Source organism: Lissotriton vulgaris, chromosome 9 (genome assembly GCF_964263255.1).
Source record: "Lissotriton vulgaris chromosome 9, aLisVul1.2, whole genome shotgun sequence".
NCBI classification, from domain to species: Eukaryota; Metazoa; Chordata; class Amphibia; order Caudata; family Salamandridae; genus Lissotriton; species Lissotriton vulgaris.
The window spans coordinates 722,251,292-722,267,435 of record NC_141697.1 but is presented as its reverse complement, the minus strand read 5'-3'; the positions used below and the strand labels follow the sequence as shown (position 1 = coordinate 722,267,435).

General features: G+C 44.6%; 1 protein-coding gene across 1 annotated transcript in view; it reads right to left on the bottom strand.

Annotated features, from left to right (window-relative positions):
* Positions 1-10,389, bottom strand: part of NKPD1 (NTPase KAP family P-loop domain containing 1) — a 74,198-nt gene extending 63,809 nt beyond the window's left edge. The window contains exon 1 of the mRNA XM_086938461.1: positions 10,291-10,389. Coding sequence (XP_086794587.1) covers positions 10,291-10,303 — 13 coding nt within the window. The 5' untranslated portion in view covers positions 10,304-10,389. The remainder of the gene's footprint in view (positions 1-10,290) is intronic.
* Positions 10,390-16,144: the final 5,755 nt, after the last annotated feature.

Sequence of the window (16,144 nt, the reverse complement as noted above, 5' to 3'; positions counted from 1 at the left end):
CAGCGGCCCTAAAGATAATCCTAACGAACTGGAAAAACACTGCAAAAGCAAACTTCAAAACATGGATTAACTGGGTCACCTTCCTGAGAGGAGCAGACAACATAACAGGCAACTTCTCGAAAGAACACACCCCCAAGGGGCTCATGTGGAGCCCACTCGATGAACACTTGAAGACAACGCAATAGCCCCCCCCCCCCTTCCTTCTTTTTTCTTTCTCTTCTCTCTTCTCCCACCAGGATAAGCCAAGAAATATAGTTAACACAAGTGCACTGTATACAAGAAATACGAATTGCCAATGTATATTCCACTTATATTTTTCAATTAAAAAAAATTGTATAAATCAAAAAAAGAACTTTACATAACCAAATGTTGGACTTCAACACACGGACCTGTGAAGAGTTTCTCCGGATCAGAACTGAAGTACAGCATCTATGCAAAGCCTGTTTGTGTCATCAGAACCCAAAATGCTGCCTCTGCGGTGCTTAAGCACATGCCGGAGGCAGCAAAATCTTGCTTCTAGAAGGTTGTTATCATCTCAAGATGGGGCTGCTGTGAGAGTCAGTGCTCCAGGAGGCTACTGCTGCGTCCCAACTCACCCACAAGCAAACGGAGTTAAGGGAAACCTTAACAAAGGAGACTTCCAGTATAAATGGGCCAGTACGAAGATTAATCGTAGTATGATAAAGAGGCTTGAAGACGCTGTAGTAGGCCACTCTCTAGATACTGGTCATGGTAGAGAAGACATCTTAGGTAGATATCTCGCCTGCTCTGTGGTGGTCTAGGTTACATTTTACATCTTTTGAATGTGGTGGACAGTGGTTTTACCTCACTGTTGCTGATTCTGAATCTATCTGCTGCTTTCAGCACAGAGGATCTTGAGATCTGGTTGAATAGGTTAAAGGGGAGTAACTGGTGTGGCAAATGAGGCTCTGGTTGGTTTACATCTTTTATAGTCGACAGAATATTTCTCATAAAGCAGGACAATGTTTTGGCACAAAAAACAACATTGAATATGATTTTAGCGTCAGAGAATCCGACAGTACACTGCCTAACAAATGCACATACATATCCTCATTTTCCACAGACTCCTGCCTCTTGAAAGAAGTCTAGTAGTTGTAAATTTTAATGCTCACAGTCCAATAATGGTTAATTGGGGGAGGAAAAGTGCAAACAAGGTTATTATGATATCTTTAAGCAATCTATAATGCCTTCTGCTATTACAAACTGCTCAGTAAAAAGTGGAACTGTTCTTTTGCGGATTTTATGCTCATTGCCACTTACCAGAGAAGAGTAAGAGACTAGCAGTCTTCTCCTAATCGCTTCTGGTTCAGGACCAGTCCGGACACCAAGGTGCCAAAGCCCGTTGCTCCAAGGCATGGATTGTGCAGTCCATGCAATGCAGGAAAAGGGGTGTATGCAAACAGGGGGCACACCATGTGCCCCCCGGCCTGCATCCCATGGCCCTGAGGCAGCAGAGAGCCCTTTAGGTCCCCCTTTGTTTCCTCCCTGTCAAAGTTTCATGATGGTCGCACTGCCATGAAAACTATGGTGGTGATGAAACTGTAAATATGCTTGGCGGTGCCGCAGCAGCTCCGCCAAGCATGTTGGAGTCCCTGCCCACTGCACCACCAGCAGGGATCGCGGATCCCTGGGGGTTGCGGGAGTCCTATGGCAGTCTTACCGCCTTAGTTATAATACGGTGGGTGGACCACCACCACATCACCACTACAAGTTAGGCAGTCCAATGGATCACCAAACTCTCGTAATTAGGCCCATATTCTTCTACTTCTTGTGTATACTGTCAAGCCAGGTCTTATGATGTATTTCTTTGTCTGCTATTGGTGATCCATTATTATCACATCATTTATGGTCCCACTTTAGAATATAAATGTTCATACGTACCCACCCTCTTCCATATGTTGGCTTCACTGAAGTTATGGAAGCAAATATCAACAGTGTCTCTAAAGTCACTAAGTATGAAAATAGATGTTAAAATATGTTTTCTCAAACAGTCCAATGACGGATATATACACATAAATTACAATAGTGCCACTTCCTCAGAGTTGCATAGTTGACCCTTAGCAGCAGGGATGACTTAAAAAAATCTTCAGCACTTCAATATCACTTGAGGACAGTTATATCTAGAGTCCTGGTGTATCAATGCAACACATCTGAAGCGATGTTGTGTGTTCCTTCCACCCTCATATAATTATTCACAGAATTCCGGAATTTCCGAGAATCTTTTTTTTTTTTACAGACAGCGAAAAGATCTAACCACCATATCTAGGAGGCGCATTGTTTGGCTACATACAACTCTCTTTGTATATGCTGCCTTTAAGGTTTGAACATTGCACAGTACACGCTGAACCTAAGTCCTGATTGATAGATTTTTTTTTCTCCCTTCTGAATGCCATATGCAAGTTCTATTTTTGGTTCGTAGTTCATTAGTGCATCAATTGAAACCCTTCAGAGATTCATGCATTTGTGGATAGCGTGCCAAAGAGCTGTTATCTTACAGTTTCTTCACTATTTTGGACCAACTGACCATATCAACTAAGGGAATTTTCAAGCTCAATGTTCTTTTTTTATTTTTCATTTTTTTATTTTGAGTTTTATATATCACAAACTTGGCTCGAAGGCGTCAGAGTACTTTGCACGGATTGCGGATAGAGGAGATATTACAAACGTGGGATACATATAGTAATACAATATATAACAGGGACGAGATATACAGTGTGGGGATGTATAGGGGTCGTTTACAGGAGGTAGGAAGTGGGATGCATATAGTAATACAATATGTAATAGGGGAGGAGGAATGGAAGTCCGAATGGGCAGTGTGTTCCACGGTCGGAAAGTGGGGCTGGGCAGGTTTATTTTAAATGAGGTGGGCGAGTTTAGGTATTTGTTGACAAACGAAAAGTGTAGGTTTTTAGTATTTCTTTTAAGATTCTTCTTTATTAAACAGTAATTCAGTCTACATTATATAATATATTTTTGTAGACAGAATATGGCATTTTGTTGTGGGGAGGTACAACGTCCATGCATTAAAAAAAGTATAGGCTTAGCACAGTGCACATAGGTGTAATTGTAGTTACATGCAAATATTATCTTTATCGATCACTATTCAGACCTTAGATCCCCCTGCCCCCAACCTTCCAGAACCGGCCTTTATGTTCCCCTGTACTCGGCCCATTTGCCCCAAACGTTCTCAAATTTTCTAGGGCAGCCCGACTCTGATAAATCACCTGCCCTACCTGATGACACCAGTCCAAGTTGTTTTCCCTTTCCTGAATGCTTGGTGGTCCGCTTGCACCCCATGTCTTTGTGATGTTTCTTTAAGCCACACCGACCTCCAGTGTCAGCCAAACACTTGATTACTTGGGCCAAGTATCCTCCCCCAGTATGCAAAGTAGATGCCATCTGACCTCCATTGGGACCACAAGAACTGTTACTTTGTCCCCTCCCCAGTAATACTGGATTACAGGACATTCCCAGAGGATAGTGAAAAGAAGGAACCATGCCACATCCCTTATCACAGAGGGCCGTATCGTGCTGGCCCAGACGGTGTAATTGGGAACGAGAATAATAGGATCTGTGTGTATCCGAAGTTGTATTAGATGGAAGCAGGCTCTTATGGCTATTTCTTTGGGACTCTAAATTGCCTACACCCAATCATCATCCAAAATAAGGTCAACGTCCCATTCCATCCCCTTCCACAGGGAGATCGCCTCAGTCGGCATAGGACCTAGTAGCAAACGATCTTCAAGTGGGGTAAATTCCAACGATAGCTCCCCTTCTGGCATATGACGCCGCAATGCATGCCGCCACGCATGCCTCCACTACAAGTATCTGTATCTTTCTGCTGGCCCCATTTTGCATTTCCTCTGCAGGTCATTAAAGGGCAGTAGCTTGCCCCCCATCCAAATGGCACCAAAATCGTAAATCACAATCAGTCTCCATTTCTGGAAGCCTTCCAGATTTCCCACAGTCTGCAGCAGCTAGCTGTCCCATAATGGGGTCCTGTCTGTCAGCCTGCCCTCCCAGCCCAGGTGTTTAGTGGCTTCTCTCCACGCCTTAACTAGCATCTGGGTTTAAAGTGGCAGTGATTTCTCTATTTTTTTACTTTAGAAGATTGAGGGATAGCCTTGGCTCCCCATTCACGTTCTTTCAAGTAGACCAGGTCCTCTATATCCCCGAACAAACACCCAGTCATTGACTACTGTCAACTGTGCAGCCCAATAATAGATGCAAATATCTGGGATTGCCAACTTACTTTCAAACACTCCCCTCTGCAATTCTCCTAGGGAGATCCGTGAGTTTCCCCTTTCCACAAAAGGGTATGTAATTTGCTGTTTACCCAGCATGTGGTCAGGTGGTACCTTGTATAAGGGTTTTGGAGGACATATGACAGACGGGAGAGGGCCATCATCTTAAACATCACTGCCCTTACCATCAGGGACACCCGCAGTGCCCTCCATTGCGCCACGACTTCCCTCAGACGTTCCAGTTGAGGAAGCCGTTTTTTTTGCAGAAGGTCCCCTGTGTCTCTTGTCAAATTGATGCCTAAATACTGGAAACCATGTGTTGCCACCAGGGTCGCGCATGTAGATAGCAGGACTGGCCATCCCCCTGTCAGTGGGAAAATGAGAGACTTGTACCAGTTAATCTGGTAGCCAGAGTAACTCTAAAAGAGTTGGAAGATGTGTTGAAGTTGCCTACCGTCAAACACTGTTGTTTTGTGTACAAAAGGATTTTATCGGCATACAAGGACATCTGTTCCTCCCCCATGCCATACCCCCGGAATGCCCATACAAGAGGGTACTGCTGGATTCAGGCCACCAGTGGTTCCAGTGCCAGGGCGAAGATCATCAGGGATAGGGGGCAGTCCTGCCTAGTGCCCTTGCGAAGGGGATAGGAGCAAGACAGTACACCATTGACTCGCACCCTCAATAGAGGATCTTGATACAGAAGTCTAATCCTGGAGCAAAACTTGGGGCATAGTCTGGACAGTGCTTCAAATAACTATGGCTAATCTATTCTGTCAAAGGCTGTTCATGCATCCAGGGTGAGTAGAATGGGAGCTTCGACCTGAGGATCTGCTGTCTTATGTAGCACCCCATAGAGGTTCTTCAGATTAAGTCTGGTGCCCCTATGTTGAATAAATCCGGATTGGCCTGGATGGACCATCTTGGTTATCACAGTCACAAGTCTGTTGGCCAAGGTCTTCACCAGGTGTGTGGGAGTGATCATATCCTCTCTCTCCAGATAGAAGTCTAGTCGCTGAGTTGAGTGTGGACTTCATTGGCAGAAGGTGGATTTTTGGGGTACCAGTGATCATTGCATTGCCGTAATCTGACTCAGAGAGGACTAAGCATTATATTACAGTCTTCAAGGGGAATAAATGGTTTGATTTTTTAATGTGTTTTAGCTTGTGGAAGGTGCTTTTTGCTGAGGCATTGATATGGTCTTTCATATAGATAGTTTACAGCTCAGTGCAGGTAGGTTGTCCAGCCAGTTTCTTTTTGGCTGGAGGAGTAGGAGTTCCAATTTTTTGGGGGTTGAGTTTTATGATTATTGTTGGTGAGTCAGGTTTGTATCAAGGAGAAGCAGTTGCTAAGGCGTTGGATGTCTCTAGCTGACATGATTTTGATGTAGATTTGGGTGTCGACTGCATAGAGATGGTAGGCAATCCTGGCTTGTCCAGGATCATTGCAAGGGGTTCCATATGGAGGTTGAGCAAGGCGGGTATAGGATTGAGCCTTGGAGGACTCCTTGTTTGACTAATGCAGCTATAGATGTGGAATTATTTACTTTGATTAGATGTGATCTATCGTTCAAGTATGATGCAAACCATTGTATGATGGTACGGCTGATGCCAGGTCCTGGAAACATGCCGAACTCAGCGCCCTCTTGAAGAAACCCACAGCAGACCCCACTGAACTTAAGAACTACCGCCCCATTTTGCTCCTCTCATTCCCTGCCAAAGTCATTGAGAAAGCCGTCAACAGTCAACTCGCCGCCTTCCTCGAATCCAACAAATCCCTCGACCCTTCACAGTCCGGCTTCCGAGCCAAACACAGCACCGAGACCGCCCTCATCGCAGCAACAGACGACATTCGAACTCTACTGGACAACGGAGAAACAGCCGCCCTCATCCTACTTGACCTCTCCGCAGCCTTCGACACAGTCTGTCATAGCACCCTTATACAACACCTCAGCAACGTCGGAATACAAGGAGAAGCATTGGACTGGATCATCTCGTTCCTCGCCGGAAGAACCCAGAGAGTCCGCCTCCCCCCTTTTAGATCAGAGGCCACCGAAGTCAACTGCGGCGTTCCACAAGGATCATCACTCAGTCCCACCTTCTTCAACGTATACATGAGCCCCCTTGCATCCATCGCGCGCCAACACAACCTCAACATTATCTCCTACGCAGACGACACCCAGCTGATCCTCTCCCTCACCAAAGACCCAAACACCGCCAAAACCAACCTACACGAAGGGATGAAAGAAGTAGCCGAGTGGATGAAGAACAGCCGTTTAAAACTGAACTCGGACAAAACGGAAGTCCTCATCTTAGGATCATCCCCCTCCGCCTGGGACGACTCATGGTGGCCACCGGCCCTGAGAACCGCACCCATACCAACGGACCATGCACGTAACCTGGGCTTCATCCTGGACTCCTCCCTCTCGATGACCAGACAAGTCAACGCCGTCTCATCATCATGCTTCAACATCCTACGTATGCTCAAAAAAATCTTCCGTTGGATCCCCACCGAAACAAGAAAGACGGTCACCCATGCACTGGTCACAAGCCGACTGGACTACGGAAACACCCTTTACACCGGAACCACAGCCAAACTACAGAAAAAACTCCAACGCATCCAAAACACCTCAGCCAGACTCATCCTAGACATCCCCCGCCAAGCTCACATTTCTGGTCACCTGAAAGACCTCCACTGGCTCCGCGTCAACAAGAGAATAACGTTCCGCCTCCTCACCCACGCACACAAAGCCCTCTACGACCTAGGACCCGAATACCTCAACACGCTCCTTTCCTTTTACACCCCCACCTGCCAACTACGATCGTCCAATCAAGCCCTTGCCGCAATTCCACGCATCCAAAGATCCACCATGCTGGGAAGATCCTTCTCCTACTTAACGGCCAAGACCTGGAATTCTCTCCCCACCCACCTCCGCCTTACACAGAACCACCTCTCCTTCAGAAAACAACTAAAAACTCGAATATTTAATAAGTAAAGTTCCCCCCCCCCCTCCCGCAAGCGCCTTGAGACCCTCTGGGTGAGTAGTGCGCTATACAAATCTAAACTTGACTTGACTTGACTTGAATGTGTCATGTTAGTTGAATTTATCAATGAGTTTGTTTAATTGAGAGAGGACACATTTAAAATAGTTTTGACAAGTAGAGGGAGGTTGGTTGTAGGTCTGTAGTTACTGAGATAGTTAGGATCGGCTTCAGGCTTTTTGATGGTGGGGGTTGATTTAGCTGAGTTTGAGAGAGGCTGGCATGTGGTTGCTGGATAAGAAGGAGTTGATGTTATGTTAAAAAGTTTTGTAAGGGCTCACTCGCCCCATAGGGTGTCATGGTGTTAGCTGAGTGAAAAAAAAGAATGAAGATGGCTGTTATCCATGAGAGAAGCGCCAAGTCTTTAAGGCCTTTCTAAACGCCAAAAGATTGGCAAGAGACTTGAAATATAAAGGGATCAATTGATGATTTTCGTCCAGGTTGGTGAGATGATGTGTCTGAGAAAGGAGGGGAGAGTGTCAGAAAGGTGGGAGGTCGGCTTCATGCATGACAATATGTAAAGGACTTCCTTTACAGAGATCATTTAAAACTTGGACCAGGTTGCGTTATTTTTTAGATGTAGGTGATTGATGGTAGTGTTCTTTTGAAACATATCAACCAATTGTGTATCTATCTAGTTATGAAGGCAAGCATTCATGCTCTAAGTCAATTTAATGCTTGTCAGTTTCTCAGTGACCCTAGACTGCTCATAATCTTTGCTTTGAAATGCTGATTAGTTAGTGTCCAACTTGTTGGATGAAAAGTCTTAGTAAAAAGGACACTTGCAGCTATTTCGAAATTCCTCAGTTGCATTAAATAATTCCCATGAAACAAACATATAATCTAACACTGCACTTTAAAAAGTGATGTATTGTTGAAGTGTGCCAGAATATCTTTGGGATAAAGCTCATTCAGCGTCTGAACCCGCGTTCTACAGAATGCATCAAGTAGGGATGACCTAATGTTTTTCCTCCTCAGTTCCGGGCCTTTAGTGAGGGATATGTCATCTGTCTGAGTCCAATCTACCTGTTCCACACCCCAAAACAGACAGAGCTTGAGTTCAGGTGGAGCTCGAGTGCCCCAGACTCTCTCTCACTCCCTTCCCTGTGTGTGAAAATGGCGCGCATGCGCGGAGGGGAGGTGGGCCATAGAGAGCGAGGCTGAGCTAGAGCAGCCATGACCAATCACTGCACGGCTTCACAATAAAGCAATGCAGTGATTGGTCAATATGCCCCCCCATGCTCCTGGACATGCCCAGTCACAGCGTTCTCTGGCAGAGATGCTAAAGCACTAAAGCAGCCAATCCAGGTGCTGCTAAAGCAGCGCTAGGATTGGCCTGGGCAGGAGAACTCAACACTCCTAAGGAGGCCGAAGGGCTGCGGCTTCGACACACCCCCTCCTCCTCCATTGAACAGGCGCTAGTGGCAAGAACCTGAAGGCTGCGCATGTCGGATGGCCGGGGAAAGGCACCCGGCCAACCTGACATGTGCATTGTTGCAACACTGGCTCAGGGAATGCCTGAGTCTTATTGAAAGTTGCTCCTAACCCCACCCCCACCCCCTGAGTGACATGAGAGACGTCAGTAATGCCAGCAGCTGAGTGAGACAGCTGACTGCTGCCGTGCCGGCGTCGCAGGCTTAAATACCTTTATTTCATGAAGTAAGTACTGGACCCCTAGGGCAAAATAATCAGTGGGGCGATGCCCCAATGCCCACACGAAGGAACCGCCATCACAGACATGGTGGTCTGCTGATCTCAGCAGGCCACCATCCCTGCGATTTTTGTGATTCATAGCGGGTTGCAAATTGTGACCTACCTCATTAACCACTTCAGCGCTAATGACAAGGGTAACTCGTCATGGACTTTCCATTGATTTCAATGGAAATTAAATAGAAACTCAAATAATGCCTTAGCAGCCAAGAGGTTAAGATTCATGAGGTAGGTCATTTGCGACCCCTTAGGAATCACAGAATGTGTCCTGCAAACTTTCATGAATGTCGTTTTGCAATTCCCTAATTGCGAATCGCAAAGATTCTCAATTAGGAAATCACAAAACACTTTTTTGATGTATCTGGCCCTTAATCTCTGGACCTACTTTATACGTTCCGAGTTAAGCACATTACCACAAAGCAATAGTGAGATTCATATATTCACATTAAAAATTTTCAGGGTTTGACCATTGTCTTTCGGTTTCTGTGAGTTTGCTCTCAGACAGCACTGTGTTCTTCGATACTACTGGAATATATGAGTCATGATTCACTTATGTTTATCACATTCTGCAACCCTGGCGGTGTTTTGAAGCCCCTCAATTTCCACTAGAATTGAGGCTGGCAAATTTTTATTGGTCTAGGCTTATGTGTGTAAAGAACATCAGGTTATGTCAATTCGGGGTACTCTCAGTTTAGTAATGGCCACTAAGTAGTAGCCTGACATGGGATCAAGTTTGTAAAAGAAACTGGACTCTATAATGTCTACAAATATTTCTTCCAGTGTAGGTGTGGGGTGGTGCTCTTGTTTAAGCACATACATGACCTCACATATGGTGGATGTATCTGCATGCAAAAAAGACAATTGGTAAGTCCTAGGGGCTCACACGTTTGATTTTCCAGAGATCCATCCGCAGTGCTACTGTTCTCAGAATAAAATCAAGACATATTGAAATCTTCAAAAATATGTTTTACTGGAAAGCAGGTGCCCTTGAAAGGCGCCACATGACGTCAGGTATTGTCAGATCCTTGCTCACTTGCGCTACTGAGGCGCATCACTCAGTGCTCCACTGAGGTTCAGTACCGACTGATCTCTTAAGGGACATCACTAGTTGCTTCACTGCTATGTAGTGCCCTGTGCACCCAGATATACATCATGACTTTATACCCAACGCTGCATACCATCCTGTGCCTTCTGCTGCACAACACAGTTGTCACTTGGTATAGATGACTGCATTTTGGCGCGCTGGCACATGGCACATTGGTCTTGACCCTTACCTGGGAGGGACATTCTGGTCTGCGGTCCTCCGAAGGGACTGGATCGCTTCCAGTCTATGCTTTGTCGTTTCCAGATCTGCAGGTGCTTTCTTCTACTTTTAAGCTTAAAACAAGATCCCACAAAGATTAAAGTGAGGACTTTAGACAAATGAGTGCAAACAGCTGCATTAACATTATGCAGAAGGGGAACCCCTAAAATCTTACACCCCAAAAGACACTTCGAAAGCACAACCATTGAGTGGGTAGATCGGGGACGGTGTTAAACCTCACTTTTATGAGGCAATGTGTCCCAAGATAAGGTACAAAAGAGAATATCTAAAATACAGTCAAATAAGGAAGGACCGACTCAGTAAGTGGGTTCTGGCGAGGAATTAAAAAATATAGAAAGATTAATCACAAACATTCGAAAGGTACAATGCAGAAATTGTAAGTGCGGATGCTAAAAGTCATTAGCATGAAGGGTCTAAACAATAGGACAATACAGAATAACAAGCCACATCAAAAATATTTCAAGTCCCAAATGAGATGCAAAATCAGGAAGAAATCGGACAGCATCCCTAATAGCATCGGAAATTCATCTGGCTCACCCCCACATTTTAGGGTTTAATAGGAAATCTTCTCGTAGACTAGTATTGAAAGTGCAGATTCATCATGGTGTGAACAAAAGAACACAATTTTGGAAAATCAGAGCATAGAAGTAGTGAGTGTCATATTGCTTTACCACCTAAGCACTATCCCACTCCATGAAAATGTATGCAGCCCCCTCTATGCTAATGTCATCCGGAGATGGCAGAACAAACTAGTTATAAAACAACAGTGAACTATTGTGGATGAATGCAATAGAGTGAGCAGGTGGAAGAAACATTGAAAGTTGAAACATTTCTGAGTTCATGATAAAAATCTGCTTCGAGAACGTCATGACTTGCATGAATAAGTGCAACAAAAATAATAAACAGTGAATGTGCAGGTTGAGACATGCATTTTAAACAATATAGGGTTGAAGCCTAGCTGAGGCCTAATTAAACATAAGTCAGATAAATGCACTTTAACAGGTCATATCAACATTGTTTCAAAGGCAATAACATCAAATAAGTGTGCACATGTACATTTGAGTATAGATTCACATTCTGCATGCTGTTATTAATGCACAAATATTAATACACATACATTTTTACAACAGAGCAGTGGCCAATTGCTGAACTTGACCCTCTTTGCAGGTTCACCCTCAAACAGTTTGCCTTCTTTTGCTGGCCTTGGGACTGTGTGCACTCTATCACTACTCACCAGTGCTAAAGTGCTTGTGCTCACTTCCTTATGAGCGGTAACGTTGTCTTACACCTGACTGGCATATTTAATTTCCTTATAGTGGTATACCATATATCCAGGACCAGGAAACTGAATGCTTCTAGTGGGCCTGTAATACTTATTGTGCCACCCATTGAAGTAGCTCCCCAAAAACCTGTGTATTAAGCTGCTAATTTGACCTGGCTAAACAACCCCCTTGCCAGGCCTCATACTCACTCTCTCTCTCTCTCTCTCTCTCTCTCTCTCTCTCTCTCTCTCTCTCTCTCTCTCTATCTCTCTCTGTCTCTCTCTCTCTCTCTATCTCTCTCTCTCTCTCTCTATATATATATATATATATATATATAGATATATATTACAGAAGTTCACCGTTGTTGCAGCCACACGGTGGTGAGCCGTGTTTCCCAGCACACACAGTCAAAGACCAGACATGTGTCAGTCGACACAAAATAGAGGCACACTCGAGTACGTGAGTAATTTTCTTTTTATTTGTGTAGAGCCCCCATCAGCGCTGACAGATGCGTTTCGCCACTCTGGCTTTGTCAATGTCAGTTTCTTTTACAAAGTACCACCATTTTAAAGTGAAAAAAGTGCAGTAGAAAATGGTAAACATAAAAGACAGCTCAATACATGCATAATGCTTTGTTTTTCTTGTCGGCCATTTTAAAGTTCTATGCAGCGGTATTTTAAAGAATGATAATCATTTTACTCAGCCTCTAAGTTTTATGGAATATGGTGTCTTAATTCCAAAATCTTATTGATATTCACATCTTTCATAAATAAGAAGATCGTGAAACATAATGGACAAAAATTGTATGTAAACAATTTTTAAAGAAAAACCAAATATTTTTTCTTTTTTTCGGAAGAATGTAGATGACATATAGGAAGCCCTATAAATAGCTTTATGTGCTTCAAAGTTTTTGGAATTACAACTATTACACCAAAAAATGTAGCCCTGAATGGGCATTATTTATCCAAAACAAGAGGATCTCCAGTTAGAAAGGAGAAACCTATATGGATGTTGGCTGGATGGGTCATCTTGGCAGGATGGCAGGATAGGGGGGTGGAGCTGTGCTAAGTCCCACTTACACTTCATAAATCAAATTAAACCTGAATCTCTCAGACTTGTGTCACCCCGCATGTCATAAAAACTTTTTCCTCCCTTCTTGCACCTACTGTTACATCTTTATGTAACCAATCCCTGACTTTAGCGGCTGTACCTCAAGCATGGAAAGCTGTAGACTCACTTATTCTATCTTTGGATGCTGAAAATCCAGCTATGCTGGTTCTTGTTGGCTTGTCACTGCCGTTTGATACAGAGTCTCATTCTCTCTTGATTCAATTCCTTTATGCGATAGGCATTCAGGGCACTGCCCTTAATTGGTTCAAACACTTTCTTAAAGACAGGACCCAAATGATTACTTTGACCCTTTTCAATCCAAAATCCTTTCCCTGGGCAAGGGAGTTCCTCAGGGCTCTGCATTGAGCCCTACGCTCTTCAACATCTAAGTCACTCCCCTTGCCCAGCTGTCAAGTCCTGTGGTTGCAAAATACTTTCCAATGCAGATGATACCCAACTAGTCAAATCCTTTGGGAATGACATTGAGAATATTACATATTGATTTATCGCCTGCATGAGAAAAACTGCCAGTTTAGGTATTTGTTGACAAACAAAAAGTGTAGGTTTTTAGTATTTTTTTAAAAATTCTTCTTTATTAAACATGTATTCAGTCTACATTATATAATATATTTTGTAGAAAGAATATGGCATTTTGTTGTGGGGAGGTACAACGTCCATGCTTTAAAAAAAAAGTGTAGGCTTAGCACAGTGCACATAGGTGTAATTGTAGTTACATGCAAATATTATCTTTATCGATCACTATTCGGACCTTAGATCCCCCTGCCCCCCTGCCCCCAACCTTCCAGAACCAGCCTTTATGTTCCCCTGTACTCGGCCCATTTGCCCCAAACGTTCTCAAATTTTCTAGGGCAGCCCGACTCTGATAAATCCCCTGCCCTACCTGATGACACCAGTCCAAGTTGTTTTCCCATTCCTGAATGCTTGGTGGTCCGCTTGCACCCCATGTCTTTGTGATGTTTCTTTAAGCCACACCGACCTCCAGTGTCAACCAAACACTTGATTACTTGGGCCAAGTATCCTCCCCCGGTATGCAAAGTAGATGCCATCTGACCTCCATTGGGCCCACAAGAACTGTTACTTTGGTCGTAATCTGTACCTCCCCTCCCAAGTACCACTGGATTACAGGACATTCCCAGAGGATAATGAAAAGAAGGAACCCATCATGCCACATCCCTTAGCACAGAGGGCCGTATCTTGCTGGCCCAGACGGTGTAATAGGGAACGAGAATAATAGGATCTGTGTTGTGTCCGAAGTTGAATTAGATGGAAGCGGGCTCTTATGGCTATTTCTATGGGACTCTAAATTGCCTACATCCAATCATCATTCAAAATAAGGCCAACGTCCCATTCCATCCCCTTCCACAGGAAGATTGCCTTAGTCGGCATAGGACCTAGTAGCAAAAGATCTTCAAGTGGGGTAAATTCCAACGATAGCTCCCCTTCTGGCATATGACGCCGCAATGCATGCCGCCAAGCATGCCTCCACTACAAGTATCTGTATCTTTCTGCTGGCCCCATTTTGCATTTCCTCTGCAGGTCATCAAAGGGCAGTACCTTGCCCCCCCTCCAAATGGCACCAAAATCGTAAATCACAATCAGTCTCCATTTCTGGAAGCCTTCCAGCTTTCCTGCAGCCTGCAGCAGCTAGCTGTCCCATAATGGGGTCCTGTCTGTCAGCCTGCCCTCCCAGCCCAGGTGTTTAGTGGCTTCTCTCCACAACTTAACTAGCATCTGGGTTTATAGTGGCAGTGATTTCTCTATTTTTTTACTTTAGAAGATTGAGGGATAGCCTTGGCTCCCCATTCACGTTCTTCCAAGTAGACTAGGTCCTCTATATCCCTGAACAATCACCCAGTCATTGACTACTGTCAACTGTGCAGCCCAATAATAGATGCAAATATCTGGGATTGCCAACTTACTTTCAAACACTCCCCTCTGCAATTTTCCTAGGGAGATCCGTGAGTTTCCCCTTTCCACAAAAGGGAATGTAATTTGCTGTTTACCCAGCATGTGGTCAGGTGGTACCTTGTATACGGGGTTTGGAGGACATATGACAGACGGGTGAGGGCCATCATCTTAAACATCAATGCCCTTACCATCAGGGGCACCCGTAGTGCCCTCCATTGCGCCACGACTTCCCTCAGACGTTCCAGTTGAGGAAGCCGTTTTTTGCAGAAGGTCCCCTGTGTCTCTTGTCAAATAGATGCCTAAATACTGGAAACCATGTGTTGCCACCAGGGTCGCGCATGTAGATAGCAGGACTGGCCGTCCCCGTGTCAGTGGGAAAATGAGAGACTTGTAACAGTTAATCTGGTAGCCAGAGTAACTCTAAAAAGAGTTGGAAGATATTATGAAGTTGCCTACCGTCAAACACTGTTTTTTTGTGTACAAAATGATGTTATCGGCATACAAGGACATCTGTTCCTCCCCTATGCCATACCCCCGGAATGCGAATACAAGAGGGTACTGTTGGATTTAGGCCACCAGTGGTTCCAGTGCCAGGGTGAAGATCATCAGGGATAGGGGGCAGTCCTGCCTAGTGCCCTTGCGAAGGGGAAAGGAGCAAGACAGTACACCATTGACTCGCACCCTCAATAGAGGATCTTGATACAGAAGTCTAATCCTGGAGCAAAATTTGGGGCATAGTCTGGACAGTGCTTCAAATAACTATGGCTAATCTATACTGTCAAAGGCTGTTCATGCATCCAGGGTGAGTAGAATGGCAGCTTCGACCTGAGGATCTGCCGTCTTACGTAGCACCCCGTAGAGGTTCCTCAGATTAAGTCTGGTGCCCCTATGTTGAATACATACGGATTGGCCAGGATGGACCATCTTCGTTATCACAGTCACAAGTCTGTTGGCCAAGGTCTTCATCAGGTGTGTGGGAGTGATCATATCCTCTTTCTCCAGATAGAAGTCTAGTCGCTGAGTTAAGTGTGGACTTCATTGGCAGCAGGTGGATTTTTGGGGTACCAATGATCGTTGCATTGCCGTAATCTGACTCAGAGAGGACTAAGCATTATATTACAGTCTTCAAGGGGAATACATGGTTTGATTTTTTAATGTGTTTTAGCTTGTGGAAGGTGCTTTTTTGCTGAGGCATTGATATGGTCTTTCATATAGATAGTTTACAGTTCAGTGCAGGTAGGTTGTCCAGCCAGTTTCTTTTTGGCTGTATGAGAAGGAGTTCCAATTTTTTGGGGGTTGAGTTTTATGATTATTGTTGGTGAGCCAGGTTTGTATCAAGGAGAGGCAGTTGCTAAGGCGTTGTTTGTCTCTAGCTGACGTGATTTTGATGTAGATTTGGGTGTCAACTGCATAACGATGGTAGGCAATCCTTGCTTGTGCAGGATTATTGCAAGGGGTTCCATATGGAGGTTGAGCAAGGCGGGTATAGGATTGAGCCTTGGA